Raw genomic sequence first — 19,859 nt, forward strand, 5'->3', positions numbered from 1 at the left:
CTCGCGCCAGCCGATTGGATGCTCCCTCTCCCCGCCGGGTGCAATTGGTCGGTTTGTTTGAATATGAATACACTTGTTTTCGGCCCCGCCGGTGGGTCTGGGCTGCTCTCTCGCTCCGGCTCGGGGGCCCCCCGGCTCCCAGGCTCCGGCGCTCCGGCGGGGTCTCCGGCTCCGCGCGCTCCGCCGGCCGGCGCTGCGCAGCGGCCACCACGGACTCCATCCGTCTGATGGAGGCCTCCGGGCTGGAAGTCGTGTGCTGCGCCTCCCTCCCCGTAACCCCAAGCTGGGCCAGGGGCTCCCAGCCCGTGGAAGTAGCAGGTTTCATCATCAAGAAGAGGTCCTTTTTCTTCTTCTTCTTCTTCTTTTTCTTTTTTCTACCAACGTTACAGCGGCCTGCCGGTCCACCCTGACCTCCCACCCCTAGCCTAGCCCCGGCTTTGGCCCCAGGACGCAAAGTACACAGCGGTGGCGGCTCCCTGGCTCACCTGGCCTTTAGTGGCCGAGAGGAGGAGGCGGGAGCGTCCCTGGAGATGCCTGCAGCCCCGCTCTGGCGATGGTGGCACGGCGATGCCTAGGCCTGAAGGGGGCCAGGCCGAGAGCTCGGCGAGGCCCGCGCTCGCCCCGAGGCCTGCCTGCCCACTCCCCCGCTGGGCTCCCGCAGCCCTGGCCTTCGGCTTCTCTCCTTTCTGCCTTCCCCGAGGCCGCCGGTGCTCAGCCGAGCGAGCGGACGCCAGAGGCCCGAGTAAACACGCCACTTACTTTGTGTACAGAGGGTTCTTGTGAAAGGCTCTGAAGAGTCCTCACCAAACACTCTCCAACTTCTCCCACGTGCCATTTGTTGACTAAGTGCGGCTGCTTTTCCAGGCCCTCGGAGAGGAGGGGAAGGCGAGAGGGGAGGGGGAGGCGGTGGCGGCGGCGGCCCGGGGGTGGGGGGTGGGGTCTCGCTCAGGCTGGCAGAGCTCTTCCCGCGAGTGTGTGTCCCCGGCCGGCTTTCTTGGTAAGTCAACGTGGGTCCTTGCGAGGAACCGGTTATCTTTGTGCGGTGCCTCTGTGTCCCCGCCAAGACTCCCTTCTCTTGGGTCGGCCCAGTCCGTGGAGCCAATTCCCCTTCAACTGTTGCCAGGAAAAAAAAAAAAAAAAAGCCGGCGAGGAAAGTAAGTAAATGGCTTTTCCCTTCTGACCACACACCAGAAGTCCATTTGTTGAATGCCGGACATTAGGCTACACCTCAGTACACTCCAAAGACGTCCCTCGGAGACTGTGGTTTAGGTGACAGGGGAGCAGGCGGCCGCCTTGTCCCGTGCTGTCCAGAGCTCTCCCTCGCAGCCCGCGGGGCCTTGTTGCTCAGAAGCAGAAGGTCTGAGATCCGGACCACACTCGGGACCCAGAGAAGGGTTAGTGGGGTTGGAGAGGCTGAGGCAAGGAGGCTGAAAACCACCAGCGAAGCCTGCGGTTCTTTTGACTCGGGGAAAGAGCCAGGAGCCAGCGTCCAGCCAAGGCCTGCTCAGGCGCTCGATCCCTGGCAGGCCGCGGTCGAATCCCCTGGGGGGTTGGAAGCAGGTGGGAGCTAGCCGCAGGCTGCCTCGGAGCCCGGCGTGGGCCTCCCACCCTAGCCCCTGCCAGGGACACGGCGGTACGGTCCCAAGGAGCCACAGCAGAGGTCCGGGGACAGAAGAGGCCTTCGTTTCCCCGGGCCGGAGGTGGGTTCGCACACCCGCTCAGCTCCTCGGCTTGGGGAAGGTGACGGGCTGGCCTCCTTCCCGAGGACCGAGGGCGCTGGGTCGGAGCTGGAAGGAAACTCGGGCCGGAGGCTGAGGACGTGGCGCCACGGCCTAGGAGGCGGTCTCGTAGGAGGTTTCGTAGGACCGGGGCTTCCAGAGGATCCCGAGAAGTCCGGCCTGGAATGCGGGTTCCAGATCAGAGGAGTCTTCTTTCTCCTTTTCTCAATCTCTCTCTCTCTCTCTTTTTTTAAACATCTCAAGCAAGCATTAAAGAAGCATGGGGGGGGGGGCGAATGTCCAGCGACTGTCCCAACTGGAGGCGGCGAATATCATTTTTTACAACCTCTCAATTAGCGCCCAGTGGATTAGCACCCTCTTAAGCTTTGCCTAAGAAAGAGGCAGCCATAATCTTGTTGCTATTTCCCCCCAGGGCACTGGCTCTTTCAATCGGCTCCTTCTCCCACCCACAACCCCCACCTCACCTCAGAGAAAAGTTTTAACAAAAAAAAAAAAAAAATCAGGAGAGGCTAGGAGCCCGCAGTGAATGCCGCTGACGTCATTGGGTGGGGATGGGGGGTGGGGGCTCCGAGTAGGACTCTTGGAAAGTTCACAAACGAGAAATAGAAAGGACTTGGCTGCGTCTAGTGTGTCAATATTTAGGGAGGGGAGCTGAGGAACAGAAAGAGGCAGACTTTCTGAAGTTGAAGGAGAGGGATGAGAGCCAGGGGCTCTCTCTCTCTCTCTCTCTCTCTCTCTCTCTCTCTCTCTCTCTGCCTCTCTCTGGGTCAGTTTCAAAGAGCACGGGAGAGCTGTCCTGCCCTTGGTGGATCCCCCCCCTTCTGCCAAGCACCAGCTGCGGGGATGAGACCTGGGAAGGAAGAGGGAGACAGGAACCCAGGTTGCAAGGCGACCAGAAAATCGAGACAACGCGCGGGTCGCCATTGTCACTGCGGCTCCCATCACGTCGGAGGGAGGCCCACTCACTTCTCCCCCGGTTCGGGACTGGACAGGCTGGCCAAAGTCCGCATCGGTTGTTTTTGTTGTTGTTGTTTTTGTTTCCCGCCTTTCCGCCGCCACTTTTCGCTCCCCTTCCCTCCGTTTCCCCCTCTGGCGAGCGGCCGGGACCCCCTTCCCGCTGGTGGGGATGTCGCCCCGCACGGGCCCGCGCGGTGGTCCCACTCGGGGTAGCCAAAGGCTGCTGGTGTGGAGGGAGCGGCTGGCGCTGAGGGCATCGCCGCCGTCTGCCGGGCTCGGTTCCGAACCTCTCTGGCCGATACCGAGGCGCAGGCGTGAGGCTCCCCTAAGCATCCCACTCCCAACAGTCCCTGGCACTTGCCCTTGCCCACCGCATCAGGTCTCCGTCCCGAGAGCGGCCCCTGGCGAGGCAAAGGAGTGCCCAGCTCTCCGGAGAACGTGCTTTCGCCTTCCAGCTTCAGAAGCAGCCTAGCTCACTCCCTGTCCCGACACCTCCAAACTCCCGTTTTGACCCGTCCAAGCTGAGGTGCGGTGCTGGCACACTGGGGAGGGTGGGGGTGCCTTTCTTTGTAGGGGGAGAGTCTCAAGCAACCCCCCCAGACACTTTTAAGAACCCCAAATAGGTCCTCTAGCTGCAGCAGGCCCTGAAAAGTGGGTTCCACGGAACGCAGGGCTGGCAACCAGGTTAAAGGGTCACACAGAAAAATCCAAGGCCTCCCACCCTAGCCACTAGGTTTCGGGGTACCTCCCAGGCTTGGGGCTCTCTCTCTCTCTCTCTCTCTCTCTCTCTCTCTCTCTCTCTCTCTCTCTCTCTCTCCTTTCCCCAGCAACCTGCCAGAATACTGCTCACCGGCTAGCCTAGCCAAGCCCAGAACAAACAGTACAGCAGAGGCCAGGCGGCCTCCAAGCTGTGGCCACGCTGGGCTTGAAAGAGCCACGGTGCCCACGCATTTTCTAGTCTCCTGCCAAATAGTTCATGAATCTGGGCGCTTTTAGGGATGGTTCCTCGTATGCTCATACCGGGCAGTCTCTCTCTTCCCCCATTTCCCCTCCACCCACACCCCCCAAATGCTGAAAAACAGCGTTGTGTAGATGGGTGTCCCAGCAGTGAGATTTCTCGCAGGAGGTGAGTTAACTTTCAAGTCTGTCTTGGCCCTTCTTCCCGAGGTCGTCTCGCTAGAAACTAGGTTCAAAGTCCCGAACGCATGGAAAACTCGGAGATGCCACCGTTTTTTGTTGTTGTTGTTGTTGTTTGTTTGTTTGTTTTTTGAGGTTTTTGCAGACAAGTTGTCTAGGAAAGTTCTTTCCATTCCTTCACCCCAGGACATTTCTTCAACTCTCCTTTCCCTCTTTCCCCTCTGTACTAAAGCGGTAAGAGTTCGGCTTTAAATGAAAAGCTAGCTAAGCCCAGCTTAGTCCTCTCGCTCTAAAGAACAAGCCTAAACAGCTGTCTAGCGTAAAGGCCAGGGACTGACTCTACAATTTGTTTTGTCCCGGAGCTAGAAGCGTACAGGCCTGGAGCTCCAGATTTTGAGACTGGGAGGGAGAGAGCAAATGTCAGAGCTGGCTAACTCCAGCAGCCAGAATCAAACTAAGCACATCAGGACGGGCTTTTAAAATGACATTGATTGGGACAATCTGTTCCCAACCCCAGTAAGAGTTAATCTGCCTGTTAATCAAGGCACTAAGGGAGCTCAATGTGAGTTTTATTGGTGACTGGAGAACAGAGGTAATAGGAGCAATGGATCAAAAGCTGGGATCCCAGATATTTTTGTCAGCTCACACTCTTCCAAAAAGAAAAAAAAATGTATTTTCAAGTAGAGAACAATTTGGTGCTTTTTCATCATTTCCTAACCCGCTCTCTCAGATGATGACTTTACTAGTCAGGGACAGAGGCATGGGGGATGAAGCGCTGGTTGCTCCAGCGGAAGGCTCCAGGGTCCACCGGGGAGAGCTCAAAGCCCCGAAGCCAGATCCCTCCCGAAAAGAAGAAAAGAATGAAAAGTGGAGCAATAAATAATGCCACGAATACCGGAACACACCCTTCTAGGTCTGGCCACCCCTTCAGGCAGGAGCGGGGTCTGGCCCAGGCGCCACTAGAAAGTTCTCTCTCTCTCTCTCTCTCTCTCTCTCTCTCTCTCTCTCTCTCTGCTCGGAAAGAAGCTGGACTCTCTTTGGTTTTCCTTTCGAAGTCTACAATAAATAAACTCGCTGGCACTGAAGAAATTTGACTAGTAAAGTCCTCGATACGAAGTCTGGGGGGGGGGGGAACACAGACACGCCAATCCGATTTGCCCTCTGATCAAGGAGGGCACCGGAGTGAGGCCGCCGCAGAGGAGGTCCCTGGCTCGCGGGGCGAGGGCTCTGGTCAGAGGTAATTATGTCACTGCATTTTCTCGCCATGACAGCCGAATAAACACAATCTCCAATAAACATCTCTAATGAGGGAGGAGGCCCGAGGCCGGCTGGGTTTGATTTATGACTGGAGGAGAAGCTCCAACCTGCTCAGCGCTCGGCTCTGGGGAGAGGAACTGGCGGCGGATGGCACCCGCGTCCAGGTAAGGTGCGCGGCCGGCCGGGGGGGGGGGGGCGGTGAGGGGAGGCTTTGCCCGGGGCCTCGCTCCGCTGGAAGTCACCTGTCACAGGTGCCTTGGATCCGGACGGGCCGTACAAAGCGGCCTCCGGCAGCTCTAGAGAGAGGGCGCCCAGAGCACGAGTGGGAGTGGGCGAGCCCCAGGCCCCGGGCAAACTTTCCTGTGGGGGGCCCGTGCCCCCGGCTAAGCCAGCCTGAGCTTAGGGCCTGGCTGCCAGATTTTTATTATTACTTTTTTCCCAACCCTGTTTAGTCCGAGTTTGAGGCGATCCGCTGTCCTGACTCAACTTGGGCAAAGTTTGGGCCTTCGAGGCTCCGGCTGGGAACCCCTCTCCAGGGCGCCGGGAGGCCGGCTTGCCCCTGGAGCCCACGCGGTGGCCGCCGAGGCCCGGAGTCCGGCGCTGGCAGCTTCCCCGAGTAACCCGAGCCCGCGTCCTCGCTCGGCGAGAGTCGCCAATTGCTGGGTCTCCCGAAGGGAAGCTCAAATCCCGCGCCGGCCGGCCGGAGCCCCCGCGCGCGCCGCCCGGCTCCGGGGGGCGCATCCTTTCGTGCTTTTGCTCCTTTCGGGGGCGGGGAGGAACGAACCCCAAGTCTCTGACCCCGGTACGGAACATGCGTCTACGCCTCGCACCCTCGGGGAAACTTCGCCCGACCTCCGGCGGCGGCGGGGCGCCCCGATGGACCGTGTGCGGGGAGGCTTGGTGGCTTCCCCCAGCGCGAGCGTCGCCGGTCGCACCGGGGAGGGGGGTGGGGGTGGGAAGGCGTGTAGCAAACTGCGCGCCCGCCGCCTGCTTTCTTAGCACCTCGGCGATTTCTTTAGACCGCAGCCACAGAAAGCCCAGAACCAGCACCATCACCTCCGCCACCATCACCTCCTCCTCCTCCTCCTCCACATCACCCCCAGCTCAGGACCAAGCAGGAGGTCCGCTCCGGAGACCAGAGCGTTTTCTCACTTTTCCAAAGAAAAAAAATCAATCAATAAAAGCATGCTTCTCGGAGACACCCCCCCATTCCCGCCGTCCCACGCTCAGAAACTGCCCCCCTCGTTAAAAAGGAAAAAAAAAAAAAGGTCAAGCCCGGGGCCGCTCAGGGAGGGCTTCGAAGACCTGAGGACCCTGGTTGCGGGCAGCGGGAAGGGGCGCCGCTGCCCGCCGGCTGTCGCCGGGTGTCGCCGGGACGGTTACCTGGCAGCCGGGCTCGGTGGAGCAGGTGAGCCGGGCAGCGCCGCTTCCCGCACGTCTCTCGGCCGCTCTTCGGGGTGTGTGTGTGGTTGGGGTGGGGCTGGGGGTGGGGGGGGGAGAGAAGGGAGCCGATCTGACAGCCGGGTTCCACGCGAGGACCTGCCCCGGAGTTTAAATGTCACTGATGAGAAAAGAGGGTGCTCCGGCGGGCGCTAACTTTCCTTAAGAGCCACGCCAGCGCCGCCCTCATTGGTCGCCGGGCGCGCGTGACGTCACGGCGGCCCGGACTTGGGTTCAGCTCGGGCGGATTAGCTCTCCGGCCCAGCGGCGGCGGCGGCGGCGGGAGCCTCCCTCTTGTTCAACCCGGAGTCTGGCTTGCTCCATCCCCGAGTGTCCTGCCTGGCCTGGCCTGGCCGGTCACTGCGCCCGACCTGCCTCTGGCTGCTGTTGTCCTCCTTGGGGCTCAGCGTCACCACCCCCACCCCCCACCCCATCCCTAAGTAAACAGGTCGTGCGGAGACGCTGGCCCTGAGTCTCGGGTGTCCCGAGGTCCCTGCCCTTAGGCTAGTCGGTTATCTCTCTAAGTGAGCCCCCCAACCCCTCCCCTAGGTTCCCTAGGGAGGATGAGGACCGCGAGGTGGCCTTTGGCAAAGGGACCTTTGGCAAGCTCTTCTCACGAGCAGAACCAGTGGCTAACCCTACCTGGCCCTTGCTTCCTCCAGGCACAAGCTGGGCACAGGTCGAGGATCCAGCAGCGGGTGAGGCAACACATCTCCCAAACTGGGCCAAACCTAGGCCTGTTGGCTCCCCCCCCCCCCCCCAGGGAAGTCCCAGAGCCAGCGAGCTCCGGCTTCCCTCGCCGGTGGGACTGAAAAGCTCCATTCATGTAGAAAATGTAGATGATGGTATTTATCTGTGACTTGGGGGTTAAATGTTGACTTTGTGGAATAGAGGGGCAAACGCATGGGCATGGAAGCTTCGGAGGTTTAAGATTCTCCTTCCCCATGCTGAGTGTCCCGAGAAGCTGGGGGCAGCAGCATCCGGATGTCGGTCCTGTGGTCCTCACGCCCTCTGTGGAACCCAAGATTTTGCTAAGCCTGTCTATCTTGAAATAGATCCTTACAGCCAAGTCGAGATTCCTGCCGGTTCGCCCTCGGGGCGGGGGGAGGGGGCTTCTCAACTTCCAATCTCCTCCCTCTTCGGCTTGCTTTGGGTTTGGAGTTTGGAAACGACCCGAGGTCCTGCCCCCGAGGTCCTGCCCGGAGGGGCGGGAGGCCCTGGAGGAGGTGGTGGCTGAGAAAGAGAATGGGCGTGGAGCTGCCTCGAGGCAGCTCCTGGGAGAGAAGGCCGGGGTGGACCGAAGCATACACTTGTTGGAACGAGAAGAGCCCTGGAGCGGGAGGAAGGCCCGAGGGCCAGAACCTGCCCAGCTTGGCCGGGTGAGGGCGGTGGAGGGAGAGTCTCTCGCAGAGGGTGCCAGCTCTCCAGGCTCTTGCTCCACCCCCAGCACACCTGGACAGGTGTGAAACTTTGCAAACGGGCCCAGGTCAGCTCCGTGCAGCTCGCTGGCCGGCTCCCTCGGAGTTGGCCAGCTTTCGGCGGTTTTTGTTTGTTTGTTTGTTTGTTTGTTTGTTGTTTCCTCCTAAGCCTTGCTGAGCGCATCGCGCCTGGAGGTCTGGCTATGGAGAAAAGGAGAAAAGGATCATGTTGGAGAGGTCCCAATGGGATATTCTTATTTGCAAGAGCCTTCCGTTCTTCCTCTCTTCAGTCAAGAGAATCTGCCTCCCTAGAGCCACGGTAGTGTGGGCCTGCATTCTAGCCTGGTCCAGTGTCCCGCGAGATCTAATAGTTTGGAAAGTGATGTTGATGCCTTTTGCTCTGCTTTCTTCAGGCCCGCTGACACCTAACACCCAGTTTCCCCGTAGCTTCAAGCCAGAATCTGGCCCAGGCCGGTCCTCGAATGTCTTGTGGTTCTATCTGTTCCACCATCCGCCTTGGGGTGTGGGTGAGCGGTGAACCCTGGGCCTGCAGTAGGCTGTCTCAGCTTCTCCGTGTCTGTCCCAGGCTCTTCGCCCACCCCTCGTCCTCACCGGAGGCTGCAGCGAGGGCTGGTGAAACTTGTTTGGAGCCATTAAGCGTGCGTGGATCCCTGCAACCCAGCAGGGTGCTCAAGAGCGGAGCTGGAAACGCCACAGCCGTCACCAGCTTATCTAGCTGTCTGTCAATAAAGGGCGCGTTAGGGCCGGGTGAAAGCGCGGGTGATGGAGGAGAGGCCAGACCTTGGGCCTCCCGAGCTCCGGGCCAACGCAGAAGCCGCTCTCCATTCGCCCCCGGCACACTGAAGGCAGGCTGGGAGAGAGAGAGCGGGCGCAGGGGGAGCCACCTGGTACGCGTAGCCACAGCCTGAACCTGGTTCTCCGGGTAGCCACCCACCTTTCCGAACTCTGAAGACCCTACCAGAAGCCTCGGGCCCTGCGGGGTGGGGGGTGGGTGACGGTGAAGCCTCACCATTGGTGCCTGAGACTCCGCTAAGGGTTGCCCGGCCTTTCGGGCCTTGCCCCTCCTGGACTAGGCCTTACTTCCCCGGGGCCGAGGGGCATTGCTGGCAGCGTGGAGGCCTGACAGAGAACTTCTAACTCTCCGAGAGCGGAGAGCTACCTGAGGCAGGCTGTAGGTGGGGCGACAGAAAGGAACTTTTCTTCCAGGTTTCCTTGGTACCAGGCTAGCCTACATTTCAATTCTCCTGCCTTGGGGCTGGAGGATGGGGGTTGTGGATGGGGGAGCCATCCCAAGTTCTGTTTCTCGGCAACAGCAACGCGGCTTTGATTGCCAGTAGATAGTGGCCACAAGTCTGTGAAGGTTCCTGGAACAGCTCTAGTCCATCCCTCCCTGGGAGCCCGGCGCTTCCTCTCCAGCTATTGGAAAGGAGGTGGAGAGTAGGATGGGGATGAAAATCAGGGTGGAGAGGGGCAAGAGGGATGGGCGGGGGAAGGACATAGATAAGGAGGTTCACACACACACACACTCACACACATACACACTCACACACACACAGAGAGAGAGAGAGAGAGAGAGAGAGAGAGAATATGCACAGTCTTGAACTATAGCTAAGACCTGTTGTCCAAGAACAGCTGGCTCACCCACCCCTCCCAGATGGACACATCTGGCCCTTTCCTTTAACTACTTTATAAAATAAAAGCACTTTCTGGATTGGCTGAGCCCCACCTATTGGATCTAGACTGCAGGATGGGCATTTATCTACCTTTTCATTGAAAATACACCTTTACAAAAAAAAAAAAAAAAGAAGAAGAAGAAGAAGAAAAGAAAAAAGAAAGAAAAGAAGAAACAGCACCTCCCCCCCCATTTAAATATTTCAGTCTTTGTTTACTAAGCCTGGGCCACAATTCACTGAAAACCTCTAGCCTTAAAGACTAGTATTTCAGTGTGTGTGGGGGGGAGGGAGCTAATTCATAAAATTGGTTTCGTAAAGATCTTTCAGCACAAAAAGTAAAAAGGGCAGAGAAATGTCCACAGATAATTGAAAAAAAAAAAAAAACCTCTGTGTCTCATTGCAGGTCATTTCAAATATCTGTACAAACCCAACCAAAGTCAAGGTCACTTAAGCAATCAAATTAACTGGGCATTGCATGTATTTCTTGGTTCTCTTCCCCTACCCTTCTCTTTACACCCTCCCCTTTAAACAGCAAACTTGTTCTAACAGGATTTTTATTTTAAATCAAAATGGGAGGAACATTTTGTGAATTCAAGCATCAAACAGGGGGATATTTAGCAAAGATAATATTTGCCACTCCTTTACCCTGGTCTAAAGGACTGCATAATGGCTCGATTATATATGATTTTGCAGTTTCTGTGCTATTCAATTATTTTCATGCTCTCATACAAAGAGACGCCTCGCTTAGCTGCCTCTGTGCTTGTCTGTTCTGCCACGCCGTAAGAAGTTCTGCTGAACCTTTAAAAAATATATTCAATCCTTCCAGTTTCCTTTCTCCAAGAAAACCTCTGCTGCCATCAATTCAAGAACATTCCGCTGTCTTTTTTCCTTTTAAACATTCTCATATGAAGTCAGTTTGCCATACCATGTTTGATTTCTTTCTCTCCCTTGTCTGGGTGGAGATGGAGACATTAGCTGAATTCCCTGGGGGTGATTGGATGCAATTCTCTGAAAGTAGACAGGCACGTCCTGGATGTTAGAAATTCACTTTTTCTCAACCTGACAAGGCCGGCTTCGATCTACAATTGTATTTGAATGGGCAATGAGCGGAAAGATCTCTCATCATTAAGGCTGTGTCTACTTTAGCAAAATAAGGAGAGCCTTCATTTGCACACAAATTCTCATAAAAGTTGAATTCTTTGCAACTCTTTAATGAAAAATAAAAGGATGGCTTCATAATTTAAATGGGGGGGTGAAAAGAATGGAGATGGGGCATTTCAAGTGTGCTCCTCCCTTCCCCCCAAAGGGCTATGTGATCAAGTTGACTTTTTTACTTTAAATCTTAAATAAGATGTGAGTTGTAACAAGAGGATTGGCACTTACTCCGTGACCCTTATAATTGGATTAAATATAGACTGAGACATACAAAAACACACCAAGATTGACACCTGCCAACTGGACTTCCTTATGATTGATTGTGATGCTTCGTGCTGGCAACAATAATGAAATAAATTGTACGGATAAAACAGCACATTTGTCATTTCCGTGCCATGAGTGAGGAAGTCAACGAGTTAGGCAAGCTGTTAGCTGACAGGCGCAAGCAGGAGGCAAGCTAAAGAGATAAATAAGGATTCCAGGCATTGACAGGACAAATTATAACTTGTCACAACCTCTTTAAATTCAGAAGTTTTCAATTAACATATAGATTGCTGTTACATATAAGATAAGGGGACACTGAGGTAAACATACCGGGATTACAGGAGATCCCCTCCTCATTGCAAGCTCCGAGGGCTTGAGCACAGGGACCTCTGGGAGGGCAACAGAGGTCCAAGACTGCTGGTCTGGTCTGTGGGGCTGAATGCGCAATGGAGCTCAGTCGTGATGAGGCTTCTTCAGCCCACACAGCCCCCTTCCCACAGACCCCGAAGAAGCAAGGCTTCTACGTGGAAAGATTGGCTGGGCAAGGCAGTCTGTCCAGACCTGGCACGCTGAACCCTGTTGTCTCCTTGGATTCAAGTATTTTGCTATCCTAGCACACACACACACACACACACACACACACTTTCCTTTCTCTGTCTCTGTCTCTAGGCCCCACCCCCCAAAAATCTGCCGTATTAACAATGGCCATGGCCCTGGGGGGACAGACCTAGGCCACTGGATACTCCTTGGTTTTGGATTCTCAGCCGTCCTGCACTGGAGGAGGGCACAAACCCAGCTGTATCCTTTCTATTCAAGAAAGTCAGGGAGTCCTGTTCAGCCAGGGCATTTTGGACCATTTCAATGGCTGGAGAGGGTGGTAAGAGAGAAGCCCACCTGTGCTTTGGTGGATAACTAGAGGTCTCCACACACTTAAGTGACACTTCTCTGGTGCAAAACTTCAGAGCAAACTCTCAGAGTAAACCAGTTGGTGTGACCCTAGGATTGCCGGTGCCTGACAGCTTCCTCTGTACCTGAAGTTTGACAAGTGTGTGGAGGGGATGTAAATTCCATAATCGTCTCTGCTATGAGGAAAGGAGGCTTTAAAGCTCATCCTCACCCAGGACTGGAATCAGGACTTTCTGGTGCTTCTCTGAACTCAGGTCCCAGGCCACTCCCCAACTCCAGCTAGCATGAAAACTCTGAGGAATTGAACTCCCCAGGTTTGAGGCTGCTGGGCAGAAACCAGCCAGAGCTGTAGAAGAGGGTAAAGAGCAAGGCCTGGTCTTGGTTTGTCGGAAGAGCTCCAGGGCCAGAGAAGACAGAGATCCAGCCTTGGTGGGGTGTTTCTTCAGGCCGCAAGCCTGGCCCAACCCGCGAGGCCAGCGAGCTTGGCCTGTCCAGCCCCTCGAACTTCCTGGGCTTCCTCCGGGTGCTGTCTTCTGCCTGGGCGTCCTAGGGAAGCCTCACTGAGAGGTGCCTCCTTTCCCGTCCTCGTTGGGGAGAGGCCAGCCTTGCTATGGAGGCCACAATACAGACACTACCGTCACACGCGGGTCAAGCCCTGGCTCCAGGACTAGTCCTAACCTTCTGGAGCCAGCACCAAATTAAACATCGCGAAAGCCCCGGTTCCTTCCTTGCAAAGACGAAGGGAGGAGGAAAAAGAAGTTCCGTGGAATTAGTTGGAAGCGGCAGCATTCCCCAGCGACCGCATCCATTAACATTATAATCTCAATCGCCATTTTTTTTTTTTTATGTAACACTATTGTTAGTAAATCAACTCCTCAAGTCCTCAGAGACGCTGACCCCTGGCAAGGCAGTGAAAGTGTAATTATCTCTCTGAATCTTGGACAGATTTAAGAGATTACATTTCAACTAAATCTATATCAATGCTAATTCCCTTTTCTCCCTCAAGCCTGCAGGTGCTAGGGCACCGGGGAAATGGCATTGGGCCCCAGCAGAACGCCTCACAAAGAGGAAAGGGCTTGCTGTGTACCAGGCCAAAAGAAATGAAGCCCCACATAAAATTACACCTTAAAAAAAAAAAAAAACACAACAACTACAAAACCTGATTCTTATATAGCAACGTTAAACAAAGCAGTTATGCTAAATTAGCGTTACATAAAGGCGAGTTTAATGCTCCGCTACAGTCAACTGGTGTGTATCTCTGATGGCTAATTGTCTATCAAAATTAAAGAGAAAGGAACAAATGATTCGTTATAAGGTGTTAAAAGCCTCCACAAAAGGACATTTCACAAATATAATATCGGCAGCTCGGGAGCTGCCCGCGGGGCTGTTCAGGCCCCGGCCCTGCTCAGCTCTGAGAAGCGAGGTGCGGGGTGCTATTTGCCAGGCAAGAGCTCATTTCCTTCCGAATGAGTACAATAATAATAATAATAATAATAATAATAATAATAATAAAGCCAAGAGGCGATATTAGTGGAAAGATCGGGATGAGTCTCAATCGGGGAGACTGGACCAGGGCTGACGAGGCGACCCTTCCTCTCCCTGAGAGCGCAGGAGGGGAGGGCAGGGCTCTGCTCCCGATCTCTTCCGTTCGCGGCTAGGTCACCAGAGCCAACGGGCCAGTGTCCGGCCACGGGGGGACGGGAGGAGCGAGCCCCGGGCGGAGGAGAGCGGGGGCCGCTGGGGGCCGGCCCTCCCCGGAGGCTCGGAGAGCCCGGAGCCCCGCGCGCGCGGTGCCTTTCTGCTTTTCTGGGTCCGGCACGTGCTCCTCCGCTCGGCTGGCCTCGGGGAGGGCCCAGGCAGGCTCCGCGGTGTCCACCCCCGCTCCGGGGCCGGGGAGGACACGGGGGACGACGCGGGTCCCCTCCCTCCCCCCACCCCGAGGCACCGCCAGCTCCAGCAAGCCGGGGGCCCGTTGGTCGTCCAAAGCCACCCCGAGGGCGCGCGCGCCAGGTCCCCGGGGGCCGGCGGGGCTCTCCCCATCCGGAGGAGTCCCCGTCCGAGAACTCCGAGGCCGGGGAAGAAAGGCCGAAACCGACTCAGGCAGCAGGAGTCACAAACCGTCTGGAAAACGGACCCACGGAACCGCGAGAATGTACTTCCCTTTAAGGAAAAGAAGAAAAAAAATCTTTGCCAACTTGTGTCCCGGGGAACATGGATGGAAGATAATTGAAAGGATTGCAATGCGCTGCCGCCCGACTTTGGATCCGAGCAGTCACGGGATGACATCCCCTCCGCAGTGTGTGTGTGTGTGTGTGCGTGCGTGTGTGTGTACATGTGTGTGTGCGTGTGTGTGTGTGTGTGTGTGTGTGTGTGTTGGTACCTTGCGCTGGCCGCCCGGGCCACGCGGTGCAGACGCAGAGATCTCGGCTCCCGTCTGCGCTATCCCCGTGGGTGCGGGTGCGGGTCGGGAGGGAGGAGGAGAGGGGGTCAAAGCCCCCCGACCTCCCAGCCCTCGATCTGGCAGTTCCCGGGGCCCCGCGGACCCAGGGAGCCGGGAGAGCCTGTGCCCCGGGCCGCCTCGCCCGTCGAGGCCGCGGGTGAAGGTGAGCTTGGCCTCGCTGTCCCGGCCCCTCGCGGGGAGGTCCCCCTCGGCTCCCACCTGCCCCAGGCCGCGGCCCCGCGCTGGGGCAGGCCCCTGCCTCCCATCCTCCCTCGTCCCCCCCCCCCCCGCCCCCGAGCTCTCTCTGCTGTTTCCCAGGGTCTGCAGCCGAGCGGGGTGGGCCTTGACTGTGGGGTGGGGTGGGGGGCGAGGGCTCGGCGAATTTGGAAGTTGTCCCCGCCTCCATCTCATCCCGGGCACCCCGCGGACGCTCCGAACCCGGGGAGAGGACAGCGCGGGGCGCCACGCTCCCCTCTGAGCCCGGCCTCCCCGAGCCCCTAGGGCCGGGCCATGGGGCTAGGAGGGGGGTCTGTGCGCGGCCGGCCCAGGCCTCGGCAGTGCGCAGGCGCGGATCCGGCCGCCGCCCCCCACCCCCAAAGCCCAGAGTCGAGGGGGGACAGACCCTGGGCCCCTGTCTGAGCAACTACTGCCTCTTAAAAAAAAAAAAAAAGACCATCTGGTAATTGTCTTTCTTTAGATCTTCCCTTAATTATGCTTTTAATTAAAGATGGTTCAAGGCACCGGACCACATGAAGGGCAGTAATTACAAATTACATTACAAACCCGACAGATGTAGCGCGATCTGCTGGGAAAAAAGGTAGCGGGATAAAAAAAAAAAATTTTTTTTTTCTTTTTGGACTAAACTTTGGGATAAATTAATCGGCGGCCCCGAGAAACAGGAGCGCGGTGGCTTGATCGCGCAGCTCGCGAGCGGGAGCGAAAAGTTGGTTTTTTTTTTTTTTTTTTTTTTTTTTTTTGGTGTCACGACTGTTTTCATATTTCTTTGACGTCTATTGATTTGGAGGCAGCTGCGAGCCTTTGTCACAGGAGAGAAGAACAGTCACAATATATTAGCTTGATGGCATAACTCGAGCCGGGGAGGCGAGGGGGGCCGCGGTGACGGGGGTTTGGGGGTGGGGGCGCGCACACGTGACCCCCTGCCCGCGGCTCCCTCCCCCCACCCCCGGCCCAACCCTCGCTCGAAACTTGTTCTAACTGGAACGCGGGGTCGGTCCGTGGTCGGAAGGTGCTCTTCTGTCCCGGGGGCGGGGGGCGGGGGCGCCTGAGGCTCCCGCCCCTCCTCTGCAGGTTCTGGGGGGCACCTCTGGCCTGGCTATTTTTTTTTGGGGGGGGAGTTTCCAACTGTTGGCTTCCGAGGCGCCCGGCCAAGCCCTCGCTCCGTCTGGCCTATTTTGAGGGCCTCCTCGCGGGGACGCGAGGCTGAAGGACACGTGGCTGGGGAAGCCACTGCCCGCGAGGTGTCCCCTCGGACCCCCTGTTGCCAGCCCGCGACGGGACCGTACCGGGGCCGGGGAGCAGGCTGCCAGCTCCAGGGAGGGAACTCGGTCCCTCTCTCCTCTCTAAACCTCGTCCCGGGCTCCTCGAGCTTCAACTCCGTCGCGCAGCCTGGAAACGTGTTTTCAAACCAGAGTCCGCTCATCACTCTGAGCCAGTCGCTCGGCTCCGAGGAGAAACTGCGCGCGCGTCACTCGCCCGTCCGTTAGCCGCACCGGTGCGGCGCCTCCGGGAGCGAGCATGGACAATTAAACACGCCCCCTCCGGTCGGGAGGGCGTGGGCTTTCCATTAACCGCGGGCGTCCGGACACGGACGCAAACCTGATCTTGACTTCTTGCTGGGGAGGAGTGCTCCCAGGCAAGGTGTGCGGTGCAGCTTGCCCTGGAAGAGGAGGACACGATTGCCCTTGCCTGGCCCGGCGCTTTCTCCCTCCTCGCCCGGGAAGGGAAGGGAAGTTTTCCTTTCGACTCACCCTCTCACCACGTCCCTCTTTGCCTTTGTATTGCAGTCTCTGGGGGGACCGGAAATATTTTGACTAGACCTCCCCGGGGGCCTTTCAATACACGGCGCCATCACCCGGTTACTGTAGTTCATAGTTCCAAAATTTGGGTGTGAGAGAGCCGAGGAAAACCCTGTAACTGCTCAGCTCCTTACACAGTGATGCCATGTGTTCAAATTTGAGGGCTACTACTTTTCCAACAGTTTTTTTAGGTTTTTTGTTTTTGTTTTTGTTTTTTAGAAGGAGTGGGAAAAATTCTAACAGAGTCACTGTTACAGAGTCACAGAAAGATCACATTGCATTGTTTCACTTCCATCTCCTCCTTCTTACTGTTGGGGCAGATACAGGAAACATACAAAAACCAGAAACAATATTTAAACGACTAAAAGCCTGTCTGGCTTTTCTACATATTTGAATGAGGACTCCCTGACTCCACCTTGATACATATCATAAAACAGATCTGCTGACACAAATGTATGCAGAGTTCAGAGAACTAAATTTAGAAGGAAAATAACTGTACTAAGCGGCTCCTAGTTTCTGTGTCTAATACAGGTGACATGCTTTTGCATTCAAAAATGAAGCAGAAGGTTGCCAGGAGACAGTCTCTCTGTGTCTGTCTCTGTCTGCCTCTGTCTGTCTGTCTGCCTCTGTGCGTATGTGTGTGTGTGAGAGAGAGCATTTCCCAGGTCTTCATGATTTATGTTCAGAAACTTTCTAAAAACAGATTACCAAGCATGGTGGCACACGCCTTTAATGCCAGCACTGTGGAAGCAGAGGACTGTGAATGTCTGTGACTCCAAGCCAGTCTGGTCTACATAGCAAGTTCTAGGACTGCCTGGGCTGCTTAGTGAGACCCTGCCCCCAAATAAACAAACACATAGGCAGGTCATTGAAAATTTAGCCTCACCTTTTGTGAATGGCTGGGTCTTTGAAGTAACATATTAGTCATGATTTTTGAATACTATCACTTTCAATGCTGGTTGTGACCATTTTAAGGCCTAGGTGACCTTATGGTAATGTCCATGCTGTGTTTGTTTGTTTCTCTAGCTAGATCTTTTGTTGGATAAAAAGTAATTTTAGATAAAACATCCTTGTCATCTCTAAATTCTTTTAAAATACTATGTGTGATATATTAAAAAGGCAGACATTTTTGCTCCATTTGTAAGCAATTTATAATGAATCGAGAACATAGCATAATCATGCACAATATCCATAATGCTCCAGAGTAGGAAAAAATGAAAAAGAAAAATATTCAAACGGCCTATAACGTTGCTTGTGGTGCTAATCTCTTTTCAGTTCGAGGAATGGGAACATCTCGGCTGCTCTTCTGTTTCCTCGCTTTGTGTTTTCTCTGTAATATGGAGCATCACTCTGGCCGCCTTCAGTGTCTTCCCACAGCCTGTGTGTTCACCATGAGCTTCAATAAACACAAATGACCTCTTAAAAGAGCAATGAATGTTTACTTTATGTCTCATTATTTTTCCTCTACAGAGTGCTCAATTTTTTATTTTATTTCACAAACCCCCTTATATCCATTTCCCCTCAATTCCATGATGAAAATGAATGGCAAATGTCATTCAATCTAGAGGCGCTCACACCAGAGAATATAGATCTGCTCAAGGCTTCCGTAACATCTACTTTTACACTTGAAAGCAGAGCTAGTCTGGAGGCCACACCAGCACAAATCTCCAACGCGTATGAGGCTGCTCGAAGCAGGTGGCTTTGAGTTCATCTTGGAAACGAGACACACATGGAAGTAAATGCTCGTTCCTCAGAGACTGACCCTGCCGCAGCCACCCTCAGGAGGAATGGAGAGCTCAGTCTGCAGCTGCCTCTCATTTGCAGACCAGAGAGACTTCCTTCTGATTTCCCTGGCCTGCATTACTTTTCCTGTGTCTGCCAGCCAAACCAGAGAGAAGCCTGAGACATCTTGTCTTTGGGGATTTTCCGCAGCTTTGCTACCTTCCCTGGAGAAACTGGCAATCCTGGAGTTGATGGAGGGATTACAGAGAGCCAAGAACATCATTCCTTCTCTAATCCATCTGCATCCAGATGCAATATTGATAACAACCTTTACTTGACAGTTACAGGCCATTCAAATGAGAATAATAGGTAATGGAGGTGGGGGAGAGAAGGACAATGAGTCTCCCAGCTGAAAGGATTTGTTTTCAAATCATGGAGCCAAGTGAAAAATGAAACACTTCCTGCTCAAGCCTTTTGAAGTGATTTTTTTTTCTCTCGTTTTGGTTCCTGTTGTACATCTGGGTTGGAAAATGGATTCATTTATCTACCAGGAAACCCTACTTTGCTACCATGGCCAGTCTGCGTTCAGTTGTTTGGGTGTTGTGGCGTAAGTTCACTTCTCTTTCCCTGCTGAGAGCTGTGGCAATAAGGAGGCTTAATTTGCATTAGATAATAACAATCAGGGATTCGACAGCCTCAATGCTTTGTAAGTAAGGGCTCTTATCCGTTTTTGAGAGCTTCACGATAATTGGAGCCACAGCCATACTGGCAGGTCAAGCAAAAATCTGGGGATAAAATCAACATCACTTCTCTGTCACAGTGACAGCCAAGAGACCCACCAGAAGCATGTCATCCCTCCAGTCACCCTCTGCAATGAATTCGGTTCCGCTGCGGATTGCACTGGAGTGCGGCAGCCCTGCTTGCTCTGCACAGACCCACACAAACACATAGCTAACACTCAGAGCTGTCCGACAACAGTAGTCCCAGCTGCCTTGCACAGTAAGGGAAGTGTGCCCCCAGCGGGGGGGGAGGGGCACAGATCTGGCTGGTAGCAAAACCTTCATGGAGTCCTTAGGAAAACTGGGTGGCAGTTACTTCCCAAATCCTAGCTCTATCCAGATCGCTTCAGGAATATTTACTTCATCCGTCGGTTAGTACATTACAAGATTTTCATATGATTATGTTACAATATGATTCTAGATTCACAAAGTTCAGAAGTGTAAAGATTAAAAATTATTTTTGGATTTTTTTTCTTTCTGCCTTGCCATCCCATCACCTTTTTTTGTTTGTTTTGTTTTGTTTTGTTTTGTTTTGTTTTGTTTTGATACAGGGTTTCTCTCTGTATAACCACCCTGGCTGTCACGGTACTCAGTGTGTGGACCAGGCTGACCTTGAATTCATGGATATCCTCCTGCCTCTGTCTGCAGAGGGCTAGATTAAAGGCCTCCACACCCAGCTAGCTACCTGATTCTTTTTGAATGAGAACCAATGCTACCAGTTCTTGTCTATAGAAGAGCTTTAAAGACACAGAACCTCTTCATCCCCAACACACTTGCTTTTTTCTTTTTCTTTTCTGTTTTGTTTTGTTTTGTTTTCCCCAGACAGGGTTTCTCTGTGTAGCTTGGCTGTTCTGGAATTCTCTCTGCAGATCAGGCTGGCCTTGGCACGTGTCACCACTGCCAGGTCTTTTGTTT

General features: G+C 54.7%; 1 protein-coding gene across 2 annotated transcripts; it reads left to right on the top strand.

The window, feature by feature from the left end:
• The first annotated feature begins 941 nt into the window (after positions 1-941).
• On the top strand, positions 942-17,863 carry LOC132649087 (uncharacterized). Of its 2 annotated transcripts, XM_060372206.1 has the most exons (4): positions 942-997; positions 5,105-5,254; positions 5,543-5,892; positions 6,110-9,716. In XM_060372206.1, the coding sequence occupies exons 2-4, from the start codon at positions 5,175-5,177 to the stop codon at positions 6,337-6,339; spliced, it is 660 nt and encodes a 219-aa protein (XP_060228189.1). In that variant the 5' UTR covers positions 942-997; positions 5,105-5,174; the 3' UTR covers positions 6,340-9,716. The 2 variants fall into 2 exon arrangements, 1 of the variants encoding a protein (XP_060228189.1); XR_009587515.1 differs by lacking the exons at positions 5,543-5,892; positions 6,110-9,716 and adding an exon at positions 17,719-17,863.
• Positions 17,864-19,859: the final 1,996 nt, after the last annotated feature.

This window comes from Meriones unguiculatus, chromosome 18 (assembly GCF_030254825.1).
Source record: "Meriones unguiculatus strain TT.TT164.6M chromosome 18, Bangor_MerUng_6.1, whole genome shotgun sequence".
NCBI classification, from domain to species: domain Eukaryota; kingdom Metazoa; phylum Chordata; class Mammalia; order Rodentia; family Muridae; genus Meriones; species Meriones unguiculatus.